This window comes from Dermacentor andersoni, chromosome 5, assembly GCF_023375885.2.
Source record: "Dermacentor andersoni chromosome 5, qqDerAnde1_hic_scaffold, whole genome shotgun sequence".
Taxonomy (NCBI): domain Eukaryota; kingdom Metazoa; phylum Arthropoda; class Arachnida; order Ixodida; family Ixodidae; genus Dermacentor; species Dermacentor andersoni.
In genome coordinates, this window is record NC_092818.1 from 184,113,181 (window position 1) to 184,130,840 (window position 17,660).

The 17,660-nt window shown below is 43.9% G+C and overlaps 1 protein-coding gene across 1 annotated transcript; it reads right to left on the reverse strand.

Moving 5' to 3' along the window:
- Positions 1-9,174: 9,174 nt before the first annotated feature.
- On the reverse strand, positions 9,175-10,938 carry LOC140218591 (membrane metallo-endopeptidase-like 1). Its single transcript, XM_072288394.1, has one exon. The coding sequence runs from the start codon at positions 10,936-10,938 to the stop codon at positions 9,175-9,177; it is 1,764 nt and encodes a 587-aa protein (XP_072144495.1).
- Positions 10,939-17,660: the final 6,722 nt, after the last annotated feature.

Consider the following 17,660-nt stretch of genomic DNA (forward strand, 5'->3'; position numbering starts at 1 on the left):
TGTTCATTATATGTTGCGTCATTGTTTCAAAGTGCACTGCCATATTAAGTCATCACTAACCAACTAGCCCACCAGTAGGTCTTAAGCAATTGATTACAATTATGTCAGACATAAAAGTGATATGTACATACATATCATAGTTAGTTCTTCAGGCAGGGATGCTTGTCAGATATGTTTTCAAGAGTAGAATGATTGCATGAAAACAAATAATAATTGATACTGCTGAAAAAACATCCCATATAGGCGTGAATTCACGTAATGTTTCCATTTCTTGTTGGTGCAAGAATGTCTCTGCCAATAGAAGCAGTGTTATGTCATTCATGCCTTAAGAGATGACATAGGTCTACGGGGGCACAAAAAGCAGCGATGCTCATGCATGAAGGCCTGGGTGGTCAATCTGCTGCCCCTTCACTATTTATCCATACCTTTATCAGCCTGTGGTCAAAGTGAATACAGGCATGCTTGCTCTCTCAGTAATGGTGACAATCAAGGATGATTGCCTTAAAACAGTTTGCCGCTGTGAACATAATTTATGCTTGCATTATCTTTTTATTTTTTTCCCTAGATAACAAAGAAGCATGCACAGTCAGTGAGCTATAGCAAAGTAATGTTTTTTGATTGGGTTGGGCATGACCCAAATGTCCCATTCATGTATAGTGACACCCTAGCAAGCTAATGCACAGCCACATTAAAGAGAGAAGTGCATACGTTAACAAACAGGTGCACATTAACTGTACTTCATCTCAAAGCAAACCAAGATTATCAAGCGACTATAGAGATCTAGATTAAGGGGGCGCAAGTGTTGAGGCCCCGTAGTACTTGGGGCCTTAACGATTGCAACCCCCTGATCTAAAACTCTCTAATAAGCTTTGCAATGAGTGCAGTGATCTTGAATGTGAAATGGTTGACGTAGTAAGTCGCTAATAGTAAGTAAGGGTTCTTCAGAGGATGGAAATGAGCACCGTAGAGCCTGTAAAGTGTGGCTACCTGAGTGACATAGCCTGCTCCACTACGCAAGTTCTCATGTTTCATGGCTATAGTATGCCTGTCGTAGTGAAAATTTAGCATACTTTTTTCCAATTTAATGTTTATGTGGGTGCGGTTGGCATTCTGAAATACCCGAAAGGTATGAAAAAAAATATTCACAATAACAAAAAGTGACCACCGAATCGAATAGGACACTATTCGGTGCATAAATACAAAGTTGCAAATATTTGCACATCCCTATGCAATACACACAGCTTCAAGTAATGGTTTCGGCACTTACATACACACTACATGCTCCAGCAGCCAACAGAAAATCATATATTGCCAAAAGGAGTCTAATTGGGCTAGTCGGTTCATTGTTTGAGGATTATAGCAGCAGAACTTAAGGAACATGGACACAGAAGGAACGACTAGACGAGTACGCAGCTGCACTGTCAACTGATTTTAACGCGACAGCGTTATGGAGCTCGTGTCGCAGAAAAGTCGGTGTAGGTGTCGGCGGTGTTGGCCGTGAGCGATAAATCCCGGGAGGCACTTCATGAATAAAAAACAACTTGCAAGATGGGCTGGGTGGGAATCGAACCAGGGTCTCCGGAGTGTGAGACGGAGACGCTACCACTCAGCCACGAGTTTTTTTTTCTTTATTAGCCACTCAGCCACGAGTTCGACGCTTCAAAGCGGTACAAAAGCGCCTCTAGTGAATGCGGTGTTTCCCTAGAAACGAGCCGTAGAAAGTTATACTGCGGTGTATATAGGTGATTAGGAACATGTAACTTACAGAAGTCGCAGTTACACGAGTGGCGAAGTGCGTTTCCACTACATGTCTTCTGCGCTTTCCGCACACGCAGATCCATCTTGCGGCAAACACAGAAGACCCCCTCCTCTCCATGTACAGCGGTGCCCCGAAAGGTGGCGCGCCACGCGCGCATTGAGGCTGTGCGGGGACCAGTGCGAGGCGCGTCGCGGCCCGGACTCCCTCTCCCCTGACGACGCTTCGCCGTGCTCCCTCACGGGTTGCAGAATCAAGCGTCCTTCCTTTCTTTAGATCACTGTCTGTCTATCTCTCTGCCCGTGCCGATCACGACGTTTGGCTGGCGTGCATCGCTTCCCCCTCCGAGACACTGAGTTCTTTGGTTCGTTCCGCTTGCTCAGGCGCACGTTTCGTTGCCGCGCCGAACGCTGCGTTGCTCGACGCTCACCACGTGATTGGTGGGTGCAAAGTCCAATGCGGGGCGCCTCGTAAGTGATCGCTGCGCCGTAGCGCATTGTCTTACACCCCTTGGCGGGTCGACGGGAACGCTGTCGCGTTCCACTCTTGAAGGCGAAGCTTAAGAGGAAGCTTTAGCTCGGACCCAACTCCGACACGGCCTATTCAAATACATGTAAAAACGCAAAAACGTTTTTCTGAGATAACCCCTTGACCGATTTTAATGAAATTTGTTGCATTTGAGAGAGAAAGTTAAATTCTAGTGACTGTTGGAAGCGGAATTTCGATTTAGGGCTTGAATTTCGTTAAAAAGATTTTCAAAAATTCAGAAGTTTGAAAAAAATAGAAGCGCGAAGTTTACTATCTAATAGCTCTGCATCGAAAACAGATATCGCGATTCTGTAAACGGCATCCATTAGACCATTCAAAGCGGACAAATTTGATATGTCATTTTACATCTTACGTGAATTTGTTACGTTACTTACAAGGGTTTTGCAAAAGTTGTAATAACACATTGACACATTTTTTGAGGTTCATGTATAACATACGAATTTTGTCCGCTTTAGATGTGCTATCAGATACAATTCACAGAATTGCGATATCATTTTTTTTCTTGCTGGGTTACAGAGTTGTAAACTTGATAGTTTCGTTTTCTAAAAATTTGAGATTTTTGCCAATTTTTTAATAAAAAATGACAACCTAAATCAAAAATTCGAAACCAACAGTCACTAGATTTTAAGTTTGTCTTTTAAATGTAGCAAACCCCGTCAAATTTGGTGCAGTAGTTGCCGAGAAAAACGAATTCTCCTTTTACATGTATTTAGATAGGAGCACCCGAGCTAAAGCTTCCTCGTCCCCCAATTTTTTTTATTGAATTTCCCACTTTTACTTATTTCGTCAGCATATCTCTTCTCTTATCTATCTGAGGCTGTCTCAAAAAGGTGACTTCCCTTCTTGTCAGGGCGACTGCTGGTGTGCTTACACATTGCATTCCTGTTTCACTTATCTCGAAGGTCTCAAGACTCTCACGAGTTAGCCTATCATTGTTCCTTTTCAGGACTTGCACTTCATGAAATTTACGGGTGCACGTGCTTATTTAGCTATCTTGTCCCTTCTTGTTCATTTCGCAACGTTTGCAGTGCAAGGCCAGATTGCTGCGACGGGTCCCTGAGAGTTATGATGCGGGCTCTATTGTTCGATCGTTAAGGTATCTTCCTGTTCACCCTATGTATTGTTTTCAACAGGACAGGGGGATGGCGTACAGTACTCTTTTGACGCAATCGCAGTCAAACCAAAATGGACAGAACAAAGCCAAGTAAGTATGTGCACCCCCTAATTTCGTGAAATTATTATTATTATGGCCTCATACAAATATTACATTACAACATCCGAGTTAAAAGATGTTTGTGGTATGGAATATGCAATTCATTTAAGCTGTTTCACCTCAATGCCCAGTCGGCTAAGAATAAATTCGCTCAGTTCGAGATGATGTTCAGCAACCTTGATTTCGCTTTTGATATCATTATGCTTTCGGAGATGTGGTACACAGAAGAAGCTAATGCATTATGCTTACCCTCTTACAACACCTATCTTTTGAACCGAAATACCTCTCGTGGAGGAGGTGTGGCAATGATGGGGAAAAATATCTTGTCTGCGACTAAGTGCCGAATTTCTCTTGCGTGCATGAAGACTATGAAATACTGTGTTTGGCGGTCGACAAAATCTAGTAAGCATAGTATACCGGCCTCCGAGCGGGAATGTGCAAAACTTTTTGGTATTTCTAAATTCTTTCTTGACTTTTTCAAATGAATATAAGCTACCTGTGATCATCGCCGGAGATATTAACAGTATTATGCTTGCTCTTCCCGCCAAACAGGAATTTGAAGAACTAGTTAAATCCTATGGATGCATGAATGTCATTAATAAGCCTACTAGAATTACCCTCACATCTCATTCGCTGCTTGATATGTTTATGACCAACTTGCATGCACCTAATATGAAGGCTGGAATAATGTGCACACATATAATTGTGAACATTATTATACGTGCTTAGATAAACATATGCGTAAAACGAAACCCACACAGAAATACTTTCAAGACATTTCATTAACGAATATGGACATTTTCAAATTACAAATTTCTTGTGTAGATTGGCGAATTGTGTTGAAGGCGACAGATGCTGACAGTGCATTTAATATATTTCTGAGTCTGTTTCTAGATATATATAACTAATGTTTTCCCAAAAAAGTCTTTTCGAAGCCGTAAGCCATGGATTACAAAATAACTTCTCAGACAGATTGACATTAGAGATAAACTTTATGCAAAATTCATGGTCACACGTGACTCAGATATATTAAAAACATTGAAAGTGTTCCGAAATAAATTAACGAAGGAGATTAGAGCTGCCAGAAATGATTACATTTGCAATTTCTTTCAGAGTTCTGCAGGAAAGACAAACGAAATATGGGGAAAACTAAACGCAGTCCTAAATTGCCACACAAACTTTAGCTGTGTTACAAAGATTGAGTTTAAGAATGAAGAGATCACAGGCGCTCGTTTAGCGGATGAATTTGACAGATATTTTAATGAATTTAAAATAGAACGTCCGACTGAAGGCGCAGTCGATTACATCAGAACGAGAAACCAGGAATCCCCCCTTTTTTTAGTGCTGTAATAGAGCCTGATGTTATTTCGGCGTGCCGAAGAGAAAATAACAGTAAAAGCAGCGACGCAGATGGTATAAAAGTTGACACTGACAAACATGTAATTGAACTACTTTCACCGTGTCTAACGCACATATTTAATCTGTGTTTTTACAGGGAGTGTGTCCAAAGCGGTTGCAGGTTGCTAGGGTGACAGTGCTCTATAAAAAAGGCGATAAGAATGACATTTGGAAATTACAGACCTGTGTCCATACTCCCTATTTTCTCTAAAGGGCTGGAAAAAGTAATTTACGCCAAAATAATAAGTTTCTGCGATAGATACAGTATACCCACGCAGCCACAATTTGGCTTCCATAAACACAGGTCGATGGAAGAGGCTTTACTGGAGCAGAAAGAATTTATTTTAAACGCCTCTGAAAAAAAAAAGAAAGAAGTAGCATTGGGTGTTTTTGCAGACTTTACAAAAGCGTTTGATTTTCTTAAACATTCGATCTTACTAAAGAGATAGATACATATGGAATCCGTGGAAATGCGCTAGCACTATTAGCTCCTTATTTAGAAAATCGACAACAATATGTCTACCTCAATGGTTTCTCTTTAGACAAACAATAACATGAGGAGTACCTCAGGGAAGTATCCTTGGGCCACTTTTATTTAATATCTATTTGAATGAGATTATATGTATTAATTCGAACATTAAACGTATCACTTATGCCGATGACACGACTATGCTTTTCTCAGCTGCGTGTCCGAATGATTTAATTTCTGAAGCAAATAGCTCACTATCGCATTTCCATGAGTGGTCAAGTGCTAATGCATAAAAATAAACACGGCCAAGACGAAAGCCATTCTTTTCCTTCCCAGCAATAAGTGCGTTTTTATAAATACAGACCTTTTGTTAGGTGGTTCAAAAATAGAAATACTCCGCGCATTCAAAACTCTTGGCGTTGTGTTCAATGAGAACTTAACGTGCGAAGACCACGTGGAACATGTTGTTTACAAGATTTCAAATGTCGTAGGAGTTACGTACATTAATAAAGAGATGCTGCCTGTGCATGTCAAGGTTATTCTTTACAATACATTATTTCACTCTCATATTAGTTATGCACATTTAGTTTGGGGAACTACGACTGTTGCAAATTTACGTGAAATTCTTACAATGCAGAAAAGAATGTTGCGACATGTCCTGGGTGCTCCTCGAGATCACCCATCCCTGCCTTTGTTTTAAAAGAGGAGAATTATGAAAATTACTCACATGTATCCATACCACCTGTGTTTAACATATAAATAGGATGTAAAAGAAAACAAACTTTCTCTCAGCTTTAGCAAAGAAAACCCCTTTATATTATACACGTAGTAGGGAAATTTGGAACATAGAGACGTGTAGAACTGCTTATGGACAGCTAATGATGAAGACTGCGAGGATTCTTGAATTTTTGTTACAGACACGTTATACAGCTAGAAGATACATCGAAACAGCAATTAAAATTGTTTTTTTTTTTGCCTTAGGTGTATTTCCCTGAACATTGTTCTGGCTTGTGTAAACTGGTATGCATATCATAAATTTGTTTGTCTTTGACGTGTTTCCGGAACTCTTTCTCTATTGTGAAATTTAGCGATGAATGTTCGTGATATACCACTATGCAGATGTTAGTGAGCCGTTGTGGTGTGTATGGGTGTTTACATATGTCTTCCAGCAGTGTCCTGTAAATATAAAGCCTTTACTACACTTGCATGTCCACACTTTTGGGAATGTGCATATTTATATGCCACAAAGATGGTTGTAGTTATAGGTATTATTTTTGTATAATCAAAATATGTGTTTTCATTTCTTGACGGTAGCTGAACTGTCTTCCTTTATGGAATGTACTGTTTTTCTTTGGGGGGGAGGAGGCGGGAACTAGTTAAGCTGTCAGTTTCAGCTTTCTTGCCTTACCTCCCCCGTCACATTGATGGCCAAAATAAAGGTTATAATTTATTTATTTATTCAACATACCTTACAGGCCCGAAGAATGGGCATTGGGTAAGGGAAAAAAAATTACACAGTATAAAGAGCAAACAATTATACAAAATTGTACAATTGTACAATGCTTTTTAACAATACAACGAAGAGTCGTTTGCACAAACTCGAAAATTCTAAGATAAGAAAAAAAAAGCATACAAGAAGCAACGCAGAAGAGAAGTTTTTTTTTAAAGTAAGAAATGAAAGTTTATGTCATGACGGAATTTTTCTTTGTTAGCTTCAGCTACCAGGATATCGGGAAGGTCGTTCCACAAGCGGATGACACATGCAAGCGCAGATTTCATGCGCTTCCATTACAAGCGCAGATTCCAAGACAGAGGCCCCACCCAAAAGGTGGAAGTAGATAGGGAAGTTAGAAAAAATCTGATTATCCCCCCCCTGCCAAAAAACATGCACCCGGAACATAGCAAAGACAGGAGGCATAAACGAGCCGAAGCATTAAAAATTAGATTCGGTAATATCTCGGAGCATGAGGTGGCCTATGTAGACGCGGCGGGAGGTAGCGGCAGTTTTACGGTGGCAACGGCCGTCAGCGGCCGGGGTACTCCAGTGACGGCTGTCACTCTGCGCGGGCGCAACATAGAAGTTGCCGAGGAAATTGCGATCGCATTAGCTTGCGCTGGAACGGACGCGAAATTTGTGATCAGTGACAGCAAAACTGCCATACAAAATTTTAGCAAGGGAAGGATCTCGCCCTTAGCGGCCAGAATCCTAGGCCAGAGAAAGCTAGATAGAAAAATTCAAATAATTTGGACTCCGGCGCACGAAGCCGTCCCCGGCAACGAGGCGGCCCACGAGCTGGCTCGAGATCTCTACCGCCGAGCCGCTACGGGGCCCCTCGATGACCGAGGGAGCGGAGAGCGCATGCTAAAATATGGGGAGATCACGCAGCATTATAGATTGGCTCGTAGACTGGTATCCCCGCCAGACCCAAAATTAAACAACACACAAGCAGTCGCGTGGAGACGACTACAAACTTATACATATCCGCACCCGGTTATGGCGAACCACATGTTCCCCGAGGCCAGGAGCGATAAATGTAATCTTTGTGGGGCGAGAGGGACCCTCGACCACATAATATGGGAATGTCCGTACTCTCCCGGGGGAATACACAAAATAGATAGTAGAGACGCCTGGGAGACCCTGCTGCGCAGCTCGGACTCTGAGCTCCAGCTCCGGCTCGTCCAACTGGCTGAAGAGGCTGCTGGGACCCAAGACCTCCCAGCCTGCATCTGAGGCGGCGGCACTCGCCCCCTGCCCTGCGTGTCGGGGGGTGGGTAGATCACCTAATCCGTTGGACATTAAAGTTTATTCTATATCTCGTGAGGTCAACGGAGAAACTTGCAATGCTATTGATGATGGCCTCGGTCCGTGAACGTACTTATGAAACAGCAAGTATATTATTATTATTATTATTATTATTATTATTATTATTATTATTATTATTATTACTATTATTATTATTATTATTATTAAAATTATTATTATTATTATTATTATTAAGTAAACGCAGCCCCAGCTTTACATGCATGTGTTGGTGTTCACTCTTCGGCACATTAATCATTTTGTCTTCGTATCAATGGATAGGCAGATTTCTGCGCCATTAAAATTTTTCTCCCCAGATTTAAGCAAAACTTGGTGCGCAACTCGTAGCTCGCGATTGAGGCTTGTACAACTCGACGAAAATTCGACTTTTAGTTGCGCGACACCCCAAACAGTACGAAACTACTGCGACACCAGGCCATCGGAAAGTAACAATCTACGGGCCAATTTTTGCCCTCAGATGTTCAGGAACAACTATTGACACCGTATGACAGCGACCACGCTGTGTCCTTGCATTACCTCGCAGAAATCTCGCAGCCTCTATAGTGCAAATCTCGAAGAAAGTAATTGCACTCTTTTTAGCAAGTGCTTGTAACGACATATAAATTACTTGGAAAGTTGATACCATGCAAAAGCGCCCCTTAAGTCTAAGCACATGCCGAGTAATTTCTGCAGTTGCGCAAGAAGTGACAGATTTTTAAGAAAACAGTGAGATACGTCAGAAGAAAATAAAAATAAATGAGTGGCCTTTTTTATTGACACTACACTTTGACATGTGTTAATGTTGGCTTCAGAGCAGCTTTTTTACAACAAAAAACACAAATTAGAACAGCGGAGAAACAGCATGGGAAGCAGAGACTACATTGCTCTGAAACGTACGACACTGCGCTTCGTGTCAGCTATTTCCTCGCTCCGTCCAGTTTTTGCGGTCTTTCAATTAAAAACGCAAAAGCACTCCGTGCCAAAGACTGTCAATTAAAAAATGTGCATTTTGTTTTCGAGTTCATGGGCGACGCCTCGGGACATTTGAAGGCCTCTGCAAAAGGATAAAAGTGCCGGAGCGGCACGTTGCACTCTTGTTGGCTGCTAGTGTCGCCGTCTTTAGAGCAGAGTGCGTAGCAGTAGGTCATAAAGAATACCTGGTTGTCGCCGTATTCTCCAAGGCCTTCAAGTCGCAAGTCATTAACGGCATCGGCACTGTTTGAGTGCTGCTGGACGGTCGTTTTGAACGCCGAGAAGGACACCTCCAGCGCCGGTATCGCAGGGAAGACACCCATCTCCGGCAGTCCGGCCTCCTGGCCCAATTCACACTGCATGCGGTGGTAGTACTCGGCCGAATGTGTCTTGCCCCACCAGGCAATGTTTTCACCATAGAGGTTCACCGTCGTACCAAGCGGGTCGATGGCTTTGGCGATCTCTCTGGCCAGCAGAAACCCCGAGCCGGCGTAATTCATCGCGAAGGTTCCATTTATGTAGAAAAGCGGCGCTTCAAGCGCCACCATGACAGCGTCAACTGAATTGCGAAGGTACGCATACGTATAGGGTTGTTGGTGAAAAGTGCGTCTCTTTTGGTATATATCGTAAAAGCGGGCATCGTTTTGTAGCCTCCCGTACTTCTCCGCGCTAATAAGCCAGCTATCCACGAATGAAAAATTACTAATATCGGGAAATATCCCGTAAAGAGCGGCGCGCTGATACGAAACAAAAAACTGCTCGGATGGCAAGATGTTCAAATCGGTGCTCTTGATCTTGCGCACCGCCTTCCCAGCCATTTCGCGATCGATCCAAGCGGCTCTATTCACTTTCGATACGAATTCGTTTTTGAGGCTTTGCGTGAAGCGGTAGACACCGCGGCGGGTCTCGTTCGTCGGGAAGAGCTGCGTTAAGTATTCGGAGGAGGTGAGAAGCCCGAAAATAGAGTTCACGTACTCCAGGCAGGCAAGTTGCCTGTTCTCGTTGACGTTGTCACGGAACATGAGCTCGGGTTTCCCCGCCGCCGCCCAAAGGTGAGACTGAATAAACATCCAGGCAGTGCCCATGAAAATCTCCGATTCATTGTACGTGCGGAAGAGTTCGTCGAGCTTTGTCAGGAGGATGGAGTCTTCAACTACCACCCAGTCTTTAGGATTCCAACGGCGTCTGAGCGTAATGCTGTATTGCCTGTTCAGGAGATGGTGCCACTCTACGTCCCTTATGTTCGGCGTCTTGGTATCGAGTTCGTCGAAGGTTAACCACCACTGCTCGCCTTTGCTCTTCTCATATTGGGTGGCTTCGGTGAAGAATATCTCGAGCTTGTGCAAGAGTATCGCATCGTACTGCAAGTTAGGTAGGCCCAGGACAGCCATATGATCATGGATGACCGCTGCGTACTCTTCTGTGTTCATGAGGTGCTGAAGGCGATGTTTCCAAACCACGCCATTGTATCGCCTGCGGAATATCAAAATATTACCAATCACTTTGCTTATCATGACCTGTAGGCGGAACTGAAAGTTGACATCAAAGCTTGCCGCCATGCTGAGCATTACTTTTAACGGGTGAAATGGGGCATCGTCGGAATCTTTAAAGGGCCACACGAGCCCAACTTCATCCATAAAACGGACGAGCGATTTAATCTCGGTGATTGAGTGCGACTTCTGAGGGTCGGCACATTTATGGTACAGCTGGGCTGCTTTCCCTTGATGCCATAGGTCGTCGTCCAGCTCCATAATCTCATTTTTCTTGGCGTCTTGGTTCATTTTCTCAAGGACAGAAAGTGTTGGAAACTCCCGCTTCCAACCGCTGCAGACAAATGCATAAAAGTTCTTGCAGGGATCGATACTGGTGTTTATCGTGTTCAATAGCCGCTTGGCGTGTTCCTTACACGAGTCGGAGACGCAGATCCCCACTGTCGTTCCGGCTGAAATGAAAAAAATGTAAGCGATGATGGAAGTGAACAGCCCAACTAAAATCGCGGTTACTGGGACAACCAGTAATAGCCTTCTTTTTGGGTCTTCTTGGCTCGGAGCGGGCATGACGGCTGGCGCCATCCTTGAGCTTCCGCTGTCCTGCGCCAGAGGCTGAAAAAGGGTGCGACGTCCCCATGAGTCGTCATCATAGCTATCTCCCAGTAGTTCCCAGTTATTCTTTTTGGTGTTAGTGGACCCGACGTTATTCAGGTAGCACGTGAACTCGCAGAGGCTTTTTACATTGATAAGTCAGGTGATGAATGCGTAAGCGATTCTAGTATCAATTTGTATAAGAAAGAGAAAACGTTCTTGGCATGTGCGCTTAGGCAATGATTGAATAAGAATCTAGGTATATATATATATTTATGTTCTTTCTGAATAAAATCAGTCGCGAGTTTGCGCCCGTCCATGTCATTACTCGTCCGTGTCTTTTTTAGCGCAGTTCCCTTCCTTACGTATGTACGACTGACTCGCCCAACAACGTGCTCTCCTTATTCGCCTTGATTTATTCATCTCATAGCTACGCTAAATATCTCGCGCCTTCGACGGCGTTTCTCTTCTCTTGTCACCCTTTATATTGTTAAGAGCAATACACTATCTGCTCAAGTTCCCTTTTTCATTTTTATCTTCACGAATATCAGCTGCCTGAGTTTGTTCACGTTCACCGTACGTCATTCCGTTCTAAGAAAAAAAAAAAATACTGTCTCCGGTTGGTCACTTTAGTACCTGACGGAGGACAGTCCGCGTGAATGCAACGAGAATAGCAGCCGAGGTCAATACTATTGATTTACTGATTTACCGGGTATCACTTCGCAAACCCACGCACTGCCTTTTTTTTTTATGGGGTTTTACGTGCCAAAACCACTTTTTAATTATGAGGCATGCCGTAGTGGAGGACTCCGGAAATTCCGACCACCTAGTTTTCTTTATCGTGTACCTAAATCTAAGTACACGGGTGTTTTCGCATTTCGCCTTCATCGAAATGCGACCGCCGTGGCTGGGATTCGATCCCGCGACCTTGTGCTCAGCAGCCTAACGCCATGGCCACTGAGCAACCACGGCGGGTACGCACTGCCTATGGAAAAAGCCTAGTGGTGGTTCCAAAGAAACTTGTTTTAGCGTCTAGCATCCTTTGTTTTCTAATAAATATTCTAATTAGCAAGACCACAGGAATTTGCAACCAATCACGAGTGCTATTTAGAAGAGCACGTGTTTTGTTTCGTGTAATATATTAGGAATAGTGCGTTTGTACTCGTATGAAGTAGTGCGTCGTACGTATGAAGCAACAGAAAGCTGTATCGGGAGTTTTTAATGTCGCTCTATAATTATCGTATTGATACTTTTCATGTAACCATAATACTTGAGAAGTTGATTAACTAATTAGGAGTAGTTATGTAATCATGCGGAATGCAAAAACTAATAGGAGTATCATAAGTGACGGCAAGCAACATTAGCTTTGCTTTGTCCAACAACTTGGCATTTACATCTTTCTAATGTTGGGCAAAAATTACGTGGGACACCCTGTATATAAAAAAAGCAACAGATTATACGACCTTGTCTGTGAGTTCACAGCCCAACTTCTACGAGGCTGTTGCTTTTGAGCAGCGGCAATAAAGCCTACAGTTGCCTGTAATTATATCACATACTTGAATATGTTTCCGTTATGTGACTCGGTCATTTGAGACCTTGGCCGAATATAGCCTTTTCGAGCAGTTGTCACGAAATTTTCACAAAAGCAGTAATTCATCCACACACATTTTATTTCGCCGGCGCATTGGCCTAGGCACAATAAATCGCAGTGTGTGACCTCAGTGAGTGCAGAGCACAGTTGCTTCATTACGTCACAGACAATAGCCGCTACCTTTCTACAGCGTTTAATAATAAATTGCGTCTACAAAGTTATTTCTGAAGCGACTTTCCGAACTTCAACGTCACTAAAATGTCGTCAATCGTTGTCAGGTTGCTGTCGAGCCGCCGGTCATTAAATAGAAGCATTTGTCGCCAAATAGATCAAAAGTTGTTAAATATAGCAACAAAATCACTAAATGAGAAACACTGGACACGGACCGCGCATGCACCTTAAATACTAGGACAGCATGATGGCAGCAGAACGAATGGCGACGGTGCGAGCGTCCCTCTGGTGTCCCCATAATTTTTATGCGTCAATAAAAACGGCAGAAACGCTTGGCTGTCGCGCTGATGGTCCGATACTTTTTTGCAGCAGCCGCGAGAAGTTCGACCGATCATAAGCAACGCGTAAGACGAACGGCGGATAGGAGCGGTTTCGCTCAATCACAGTTGCCTTAGTAAGAAACTGTATGGCCAGAATAGCCAAGGCGCATTGTCTCAACGTTTCTCGCAATAGGAGAGAGCGCGCGAGATCTTGGTGCCGTACTGCGGCACGGCAAAGACGCTAGCCAGTGGGTATTGCATTTGCGGCATGGCTCCGACGCACCGCAACATTGCGCACGCGTTTTTGAAGCCAGTGCGAGTTTATGTATGCCGCAAACACGCTCCACTCGACATGATTCACTGCTGCTAAGCGTGAGCTACGCCGTAGTCCGTCCGTAGTCAGAATCAGTGATTAGGTCAGTCGGGCCGCCCTGTTTACGGCTGTGTTGGACGCAGGTTCTATAGTTTGTAAGACTGACTGACCCCAGTATTCTTGAAGGTTCCTGCACTGAGCATTCCACCTCGAGGGAATCGATAGAGGGGTGTATGGGTGGATGAATATTGTGAGCACCCCCATGAAAACTGTGGGCAATTGATCCTACAAGCTAGTTATTCTTGCCTTCATTTAGTGTTTATTAGCGGCCCTTACGATTAATCTTTCATCTTAACCTTTTTTAAGCCTTAATCCTTTTTTTTTACTCTGTTGAACTCGAAGCGTGTGAGCTGCCACAAATTGTGGAGGGACAGGGACCTTTGTCAGGCTTGATTGCCTTTAGCCCTTGCCCCTGCAGTGAGCTTTGTATGTTATTACTCTAAATAAAACACTCACTTACTTACTTACTTACTTACTTACTTACTTACTTACTTACTTACTTAGTTACTTACTTACTTACTTACTTACTTACTTACTTACTTACTTACTTACTTACTTACTTACTTACTTACTTACTTACTTACTTACTAACATAGCACTGACGCTAAAATAAGTTTATTGTTTTGAAAAGTAGTGTGCTTTTATTCTATGGCTGACACTATGTTTGCGCCACCAGTACTCGAAGACATTTCATACTATTCTCTACCCCAGATTCGTTGCCCTTCTTATATTAGCTCAATGCCCAATGCCTCGGGCATGGTAACTACGTCGACACCGTCTTTTGATGAATGCCTCAACATGGAAATGAAATATGCTCTATGGATTCTGCGCTACTTCCACATGGCACGCATGTTTAGACGATGTATAAACGCAATCGACCAATTTTCTCTATAGTACGGCGCTCTCAAAAATCCTGGTCTGGTTTTGATCTGAGTAAAGAACGGTCCTTTGAGTTATCGTAAAACCTTCCTTTTAATTTGATGGTTTTTTTGTTCAGTGTAGTTCAATCGCTGGCTTCGCCATCGCGTCCACTTAGCATATAGTTTCTGCATACGTTTAAAATTCTTTCCCACGCTGGTGTCACGCCGTTCAATAAATATTTACTGGTTAGCTTCCTGGTTCGTTCTAGCGCTGTGAACTAATGTTTTCCCGATACAGTTGCGTAAAAGCTTCAGCTATCTATTTTGCTTCATATTACTCTGTCATTTTTTTCAAGCCAGTTGTTCTCTGAGATTCAAATCCTTTCAAGTACGCCCCCAAGCCCATCTCTCCCCGTACTCTCTCGTTCTTAGCTTTTTTTTTTTTTCACGTGCACCTAAACCTTGCTTTGAAACAGCTCTTATTCAATATATAGTATAGCTTGCACTTCCAGTTTTTATTACAACACTGAGTTCACATTCATAAGTTCAGTAACCATAACTCCTTTCCATGAGTCTCGAAAACAAAGCTTCGCTTAAAAAATATTCTACGGTATCGAATAATTACGCGGGTGTTATTTCCTTGAAGCAGTACACGGTAGCGCGATGGAGGTGGCAGAAGGCAGCTGTCTTTGTGCGTTTCATAAATTAGAATCCTAGACACCTGCAAAATGGTTTATTAGTGACCTACACGAGACGGTCTAGTAGATTATTCTAAAAATGAAATAATGCTTGGAGCATGTGCGGTAGAAAATATATTTGCACAGTATAGCCGACTTGTAAATATAAAAAAAAAGCAAAGCCTGTGGCTCTGAGCACTGGCGAATCGCTTTTTCTTTGCTGGCAAAGTTTTATTGAATTAACTTTACGGATTTCATGAAAGAAAATAGTTATTGAACGAAGCAAAAAAGAAAAAAAAATGGCTGTGGCTTAGCTAAGGTTAAGCCCAGGATGCGAAGCATACTAGCCTTTATTTTAGTTGTTGAACCACTGTTTAGCCTGGTGAACTGCTGTTGCTTGGCAATATTTGGTTCGGCTAGACGAAGAAACAACTCATGCAGGCGAGCACACGAGCTGAGACCCGGCTATGTAGCTACGCGGCCGCAAGCGAGCGCACGAGTTGAGCCTCCGCTTTTGCAGCTGTTATGACGTCATATGGTAGCTACGCGGCCGCGCGCGGCGCAGCAAGGAAGAGCGTGGTTGTGCGGCTAGTATGCTTCGCATAAAAGGAAATACCATACACAAACGTTTATTTACTCACGCTTGGTCCAGTCGATTTGCTTGTGTCGATGGAGGCCAGTTGTTTCGGCTTACTCATCTCGTTTCAAGAAGCGGATCTCGTTTTGCTGAGCTCGAGTTTAGTTAATCTCCGTATTTGCGTCTCCCTTTCAGAGAGCGATCTCCGTTCCGCAGCAGAATGTCGGTGGTGATGAACGGGGATGCTCCGCGTCCCCGTTTGTTTCGATCCCTGCACCACATAAGAACCGCGTGCGATAGAAATCAACTTCCTTCGTTCTCGAATTATGATGGACTCTCAATAAACGTATCAAATTCTTCGTGTAACACATCATCTGAAGGGTCCATTTGTAATATAACTCATATCTAGGGAATTTGAGGCATAGGGAAAAAATGAATTAGCGTGGTTTTACATCCCGGCGCTGCAGACTCCTGCGAAATAATGCCCAGGGCTCAGAATATTGCTTTGTGTGTCATTTTTGTTGTAGCCTATAAGTTCACGGTAATTAAATATTGATCTAGTGAAGTGATCCATGTGGTGTTTATTAATTAGAGTAATTTAATGAATGGCTCAAGGCACATGAACAAGGCAGTCGCTGCTCGAAAGCATCGACGAAACAGGAAAAACAACCTTTTTGCCGTTGCAAATCAAGATGTGCGCGATGAAAGTCTTGTCACAAAAGACATGGTGACGCGCAATCATGCTGAGTTTCTTGTAGTTAAGTGATGCCACAGTGAAAAAATGTTTATTTACCCGCAGCTCAATCTGTGATGTTTCTTCGTAGCTCCCACTGGACACGACTGCCCAAAAGGCGCAAGTCATTGGAGGCGATAAAGCTGCTTGCGATATATTTAAAGCAAACAGCTTTCTTCCGATTTTTCAGCAGTTTTCGTGGTGACAGGCGGGAAGGCTGCCTGCTTGTGTAACGGCCTGCGCACTCACGCTATAGAGTAGCGAGGAGCGTCTGCCGTTACACGGGCAGACAAAGTCTTCACGCCGTCCGTAGCCAACTACTGAGACGCGCGTGTTTTCGTGCGAGATTTCTGCGGCGTCAGAGAGTTTAGGGGCTGGGGTCGGTGGCGGCGGTTTATTGCCTCTCTCCGCCGCCTGCGCCGACGGCTGCCGGTCGCGTTCGCCGTCGAAATCCTCTGCGCGTCTCTTGTCAAGACACGCCATATCGCCTTGCCGGCTCACGACAGCTTCGGACAGGGAGCCTCTCTCTCTCTCTCTCTCTCTCTCTCTCTCTGTCACTAAAGCATTGCTCCAACTCCCGCAGGGTGTGGGTTCCGCGCGATGTTAAAGCGAATGGTCAGAGCAGTATCACGACCTCTGCGGAGTGAACGAGAGGGAGAACAGGCACGCAGTCGTTGTCATTGTAGTGACGCTGTCGCCGCTCCGCTGTCACGTCGCCGTTGCCATCACGCTGGCGCTACTCCGCTAACGTCACGCCGTCTTGGTGACGCTGCCGTCGAGCTGGTGTTGTCACTTCCATCGCTATTACACGGTCGTCGTAACGGTGACATGCCGTCTGCCAAAACAGGTCGACAATAATTTGTGCCGCCTGCAATGAATACCGTTATTGACGCCAGCGATGCACTTCGGGAGTACTGGTAGTGTGTTTTAGTTTCATTAGTTCAGCCCGAATAGGCCATTCGCTTAATATGGAAATAATCTCGGATGATTTATGCAACAATTTTTCAGTCTTATTGCACACAGGGCCAAGATTACATCTGTTAGTATCAATATGTAAGACGACGGCCAGCTGTACTATCCGCACAGTCTCCTGAATATAGGGTCGAGGGAGGGGAACATC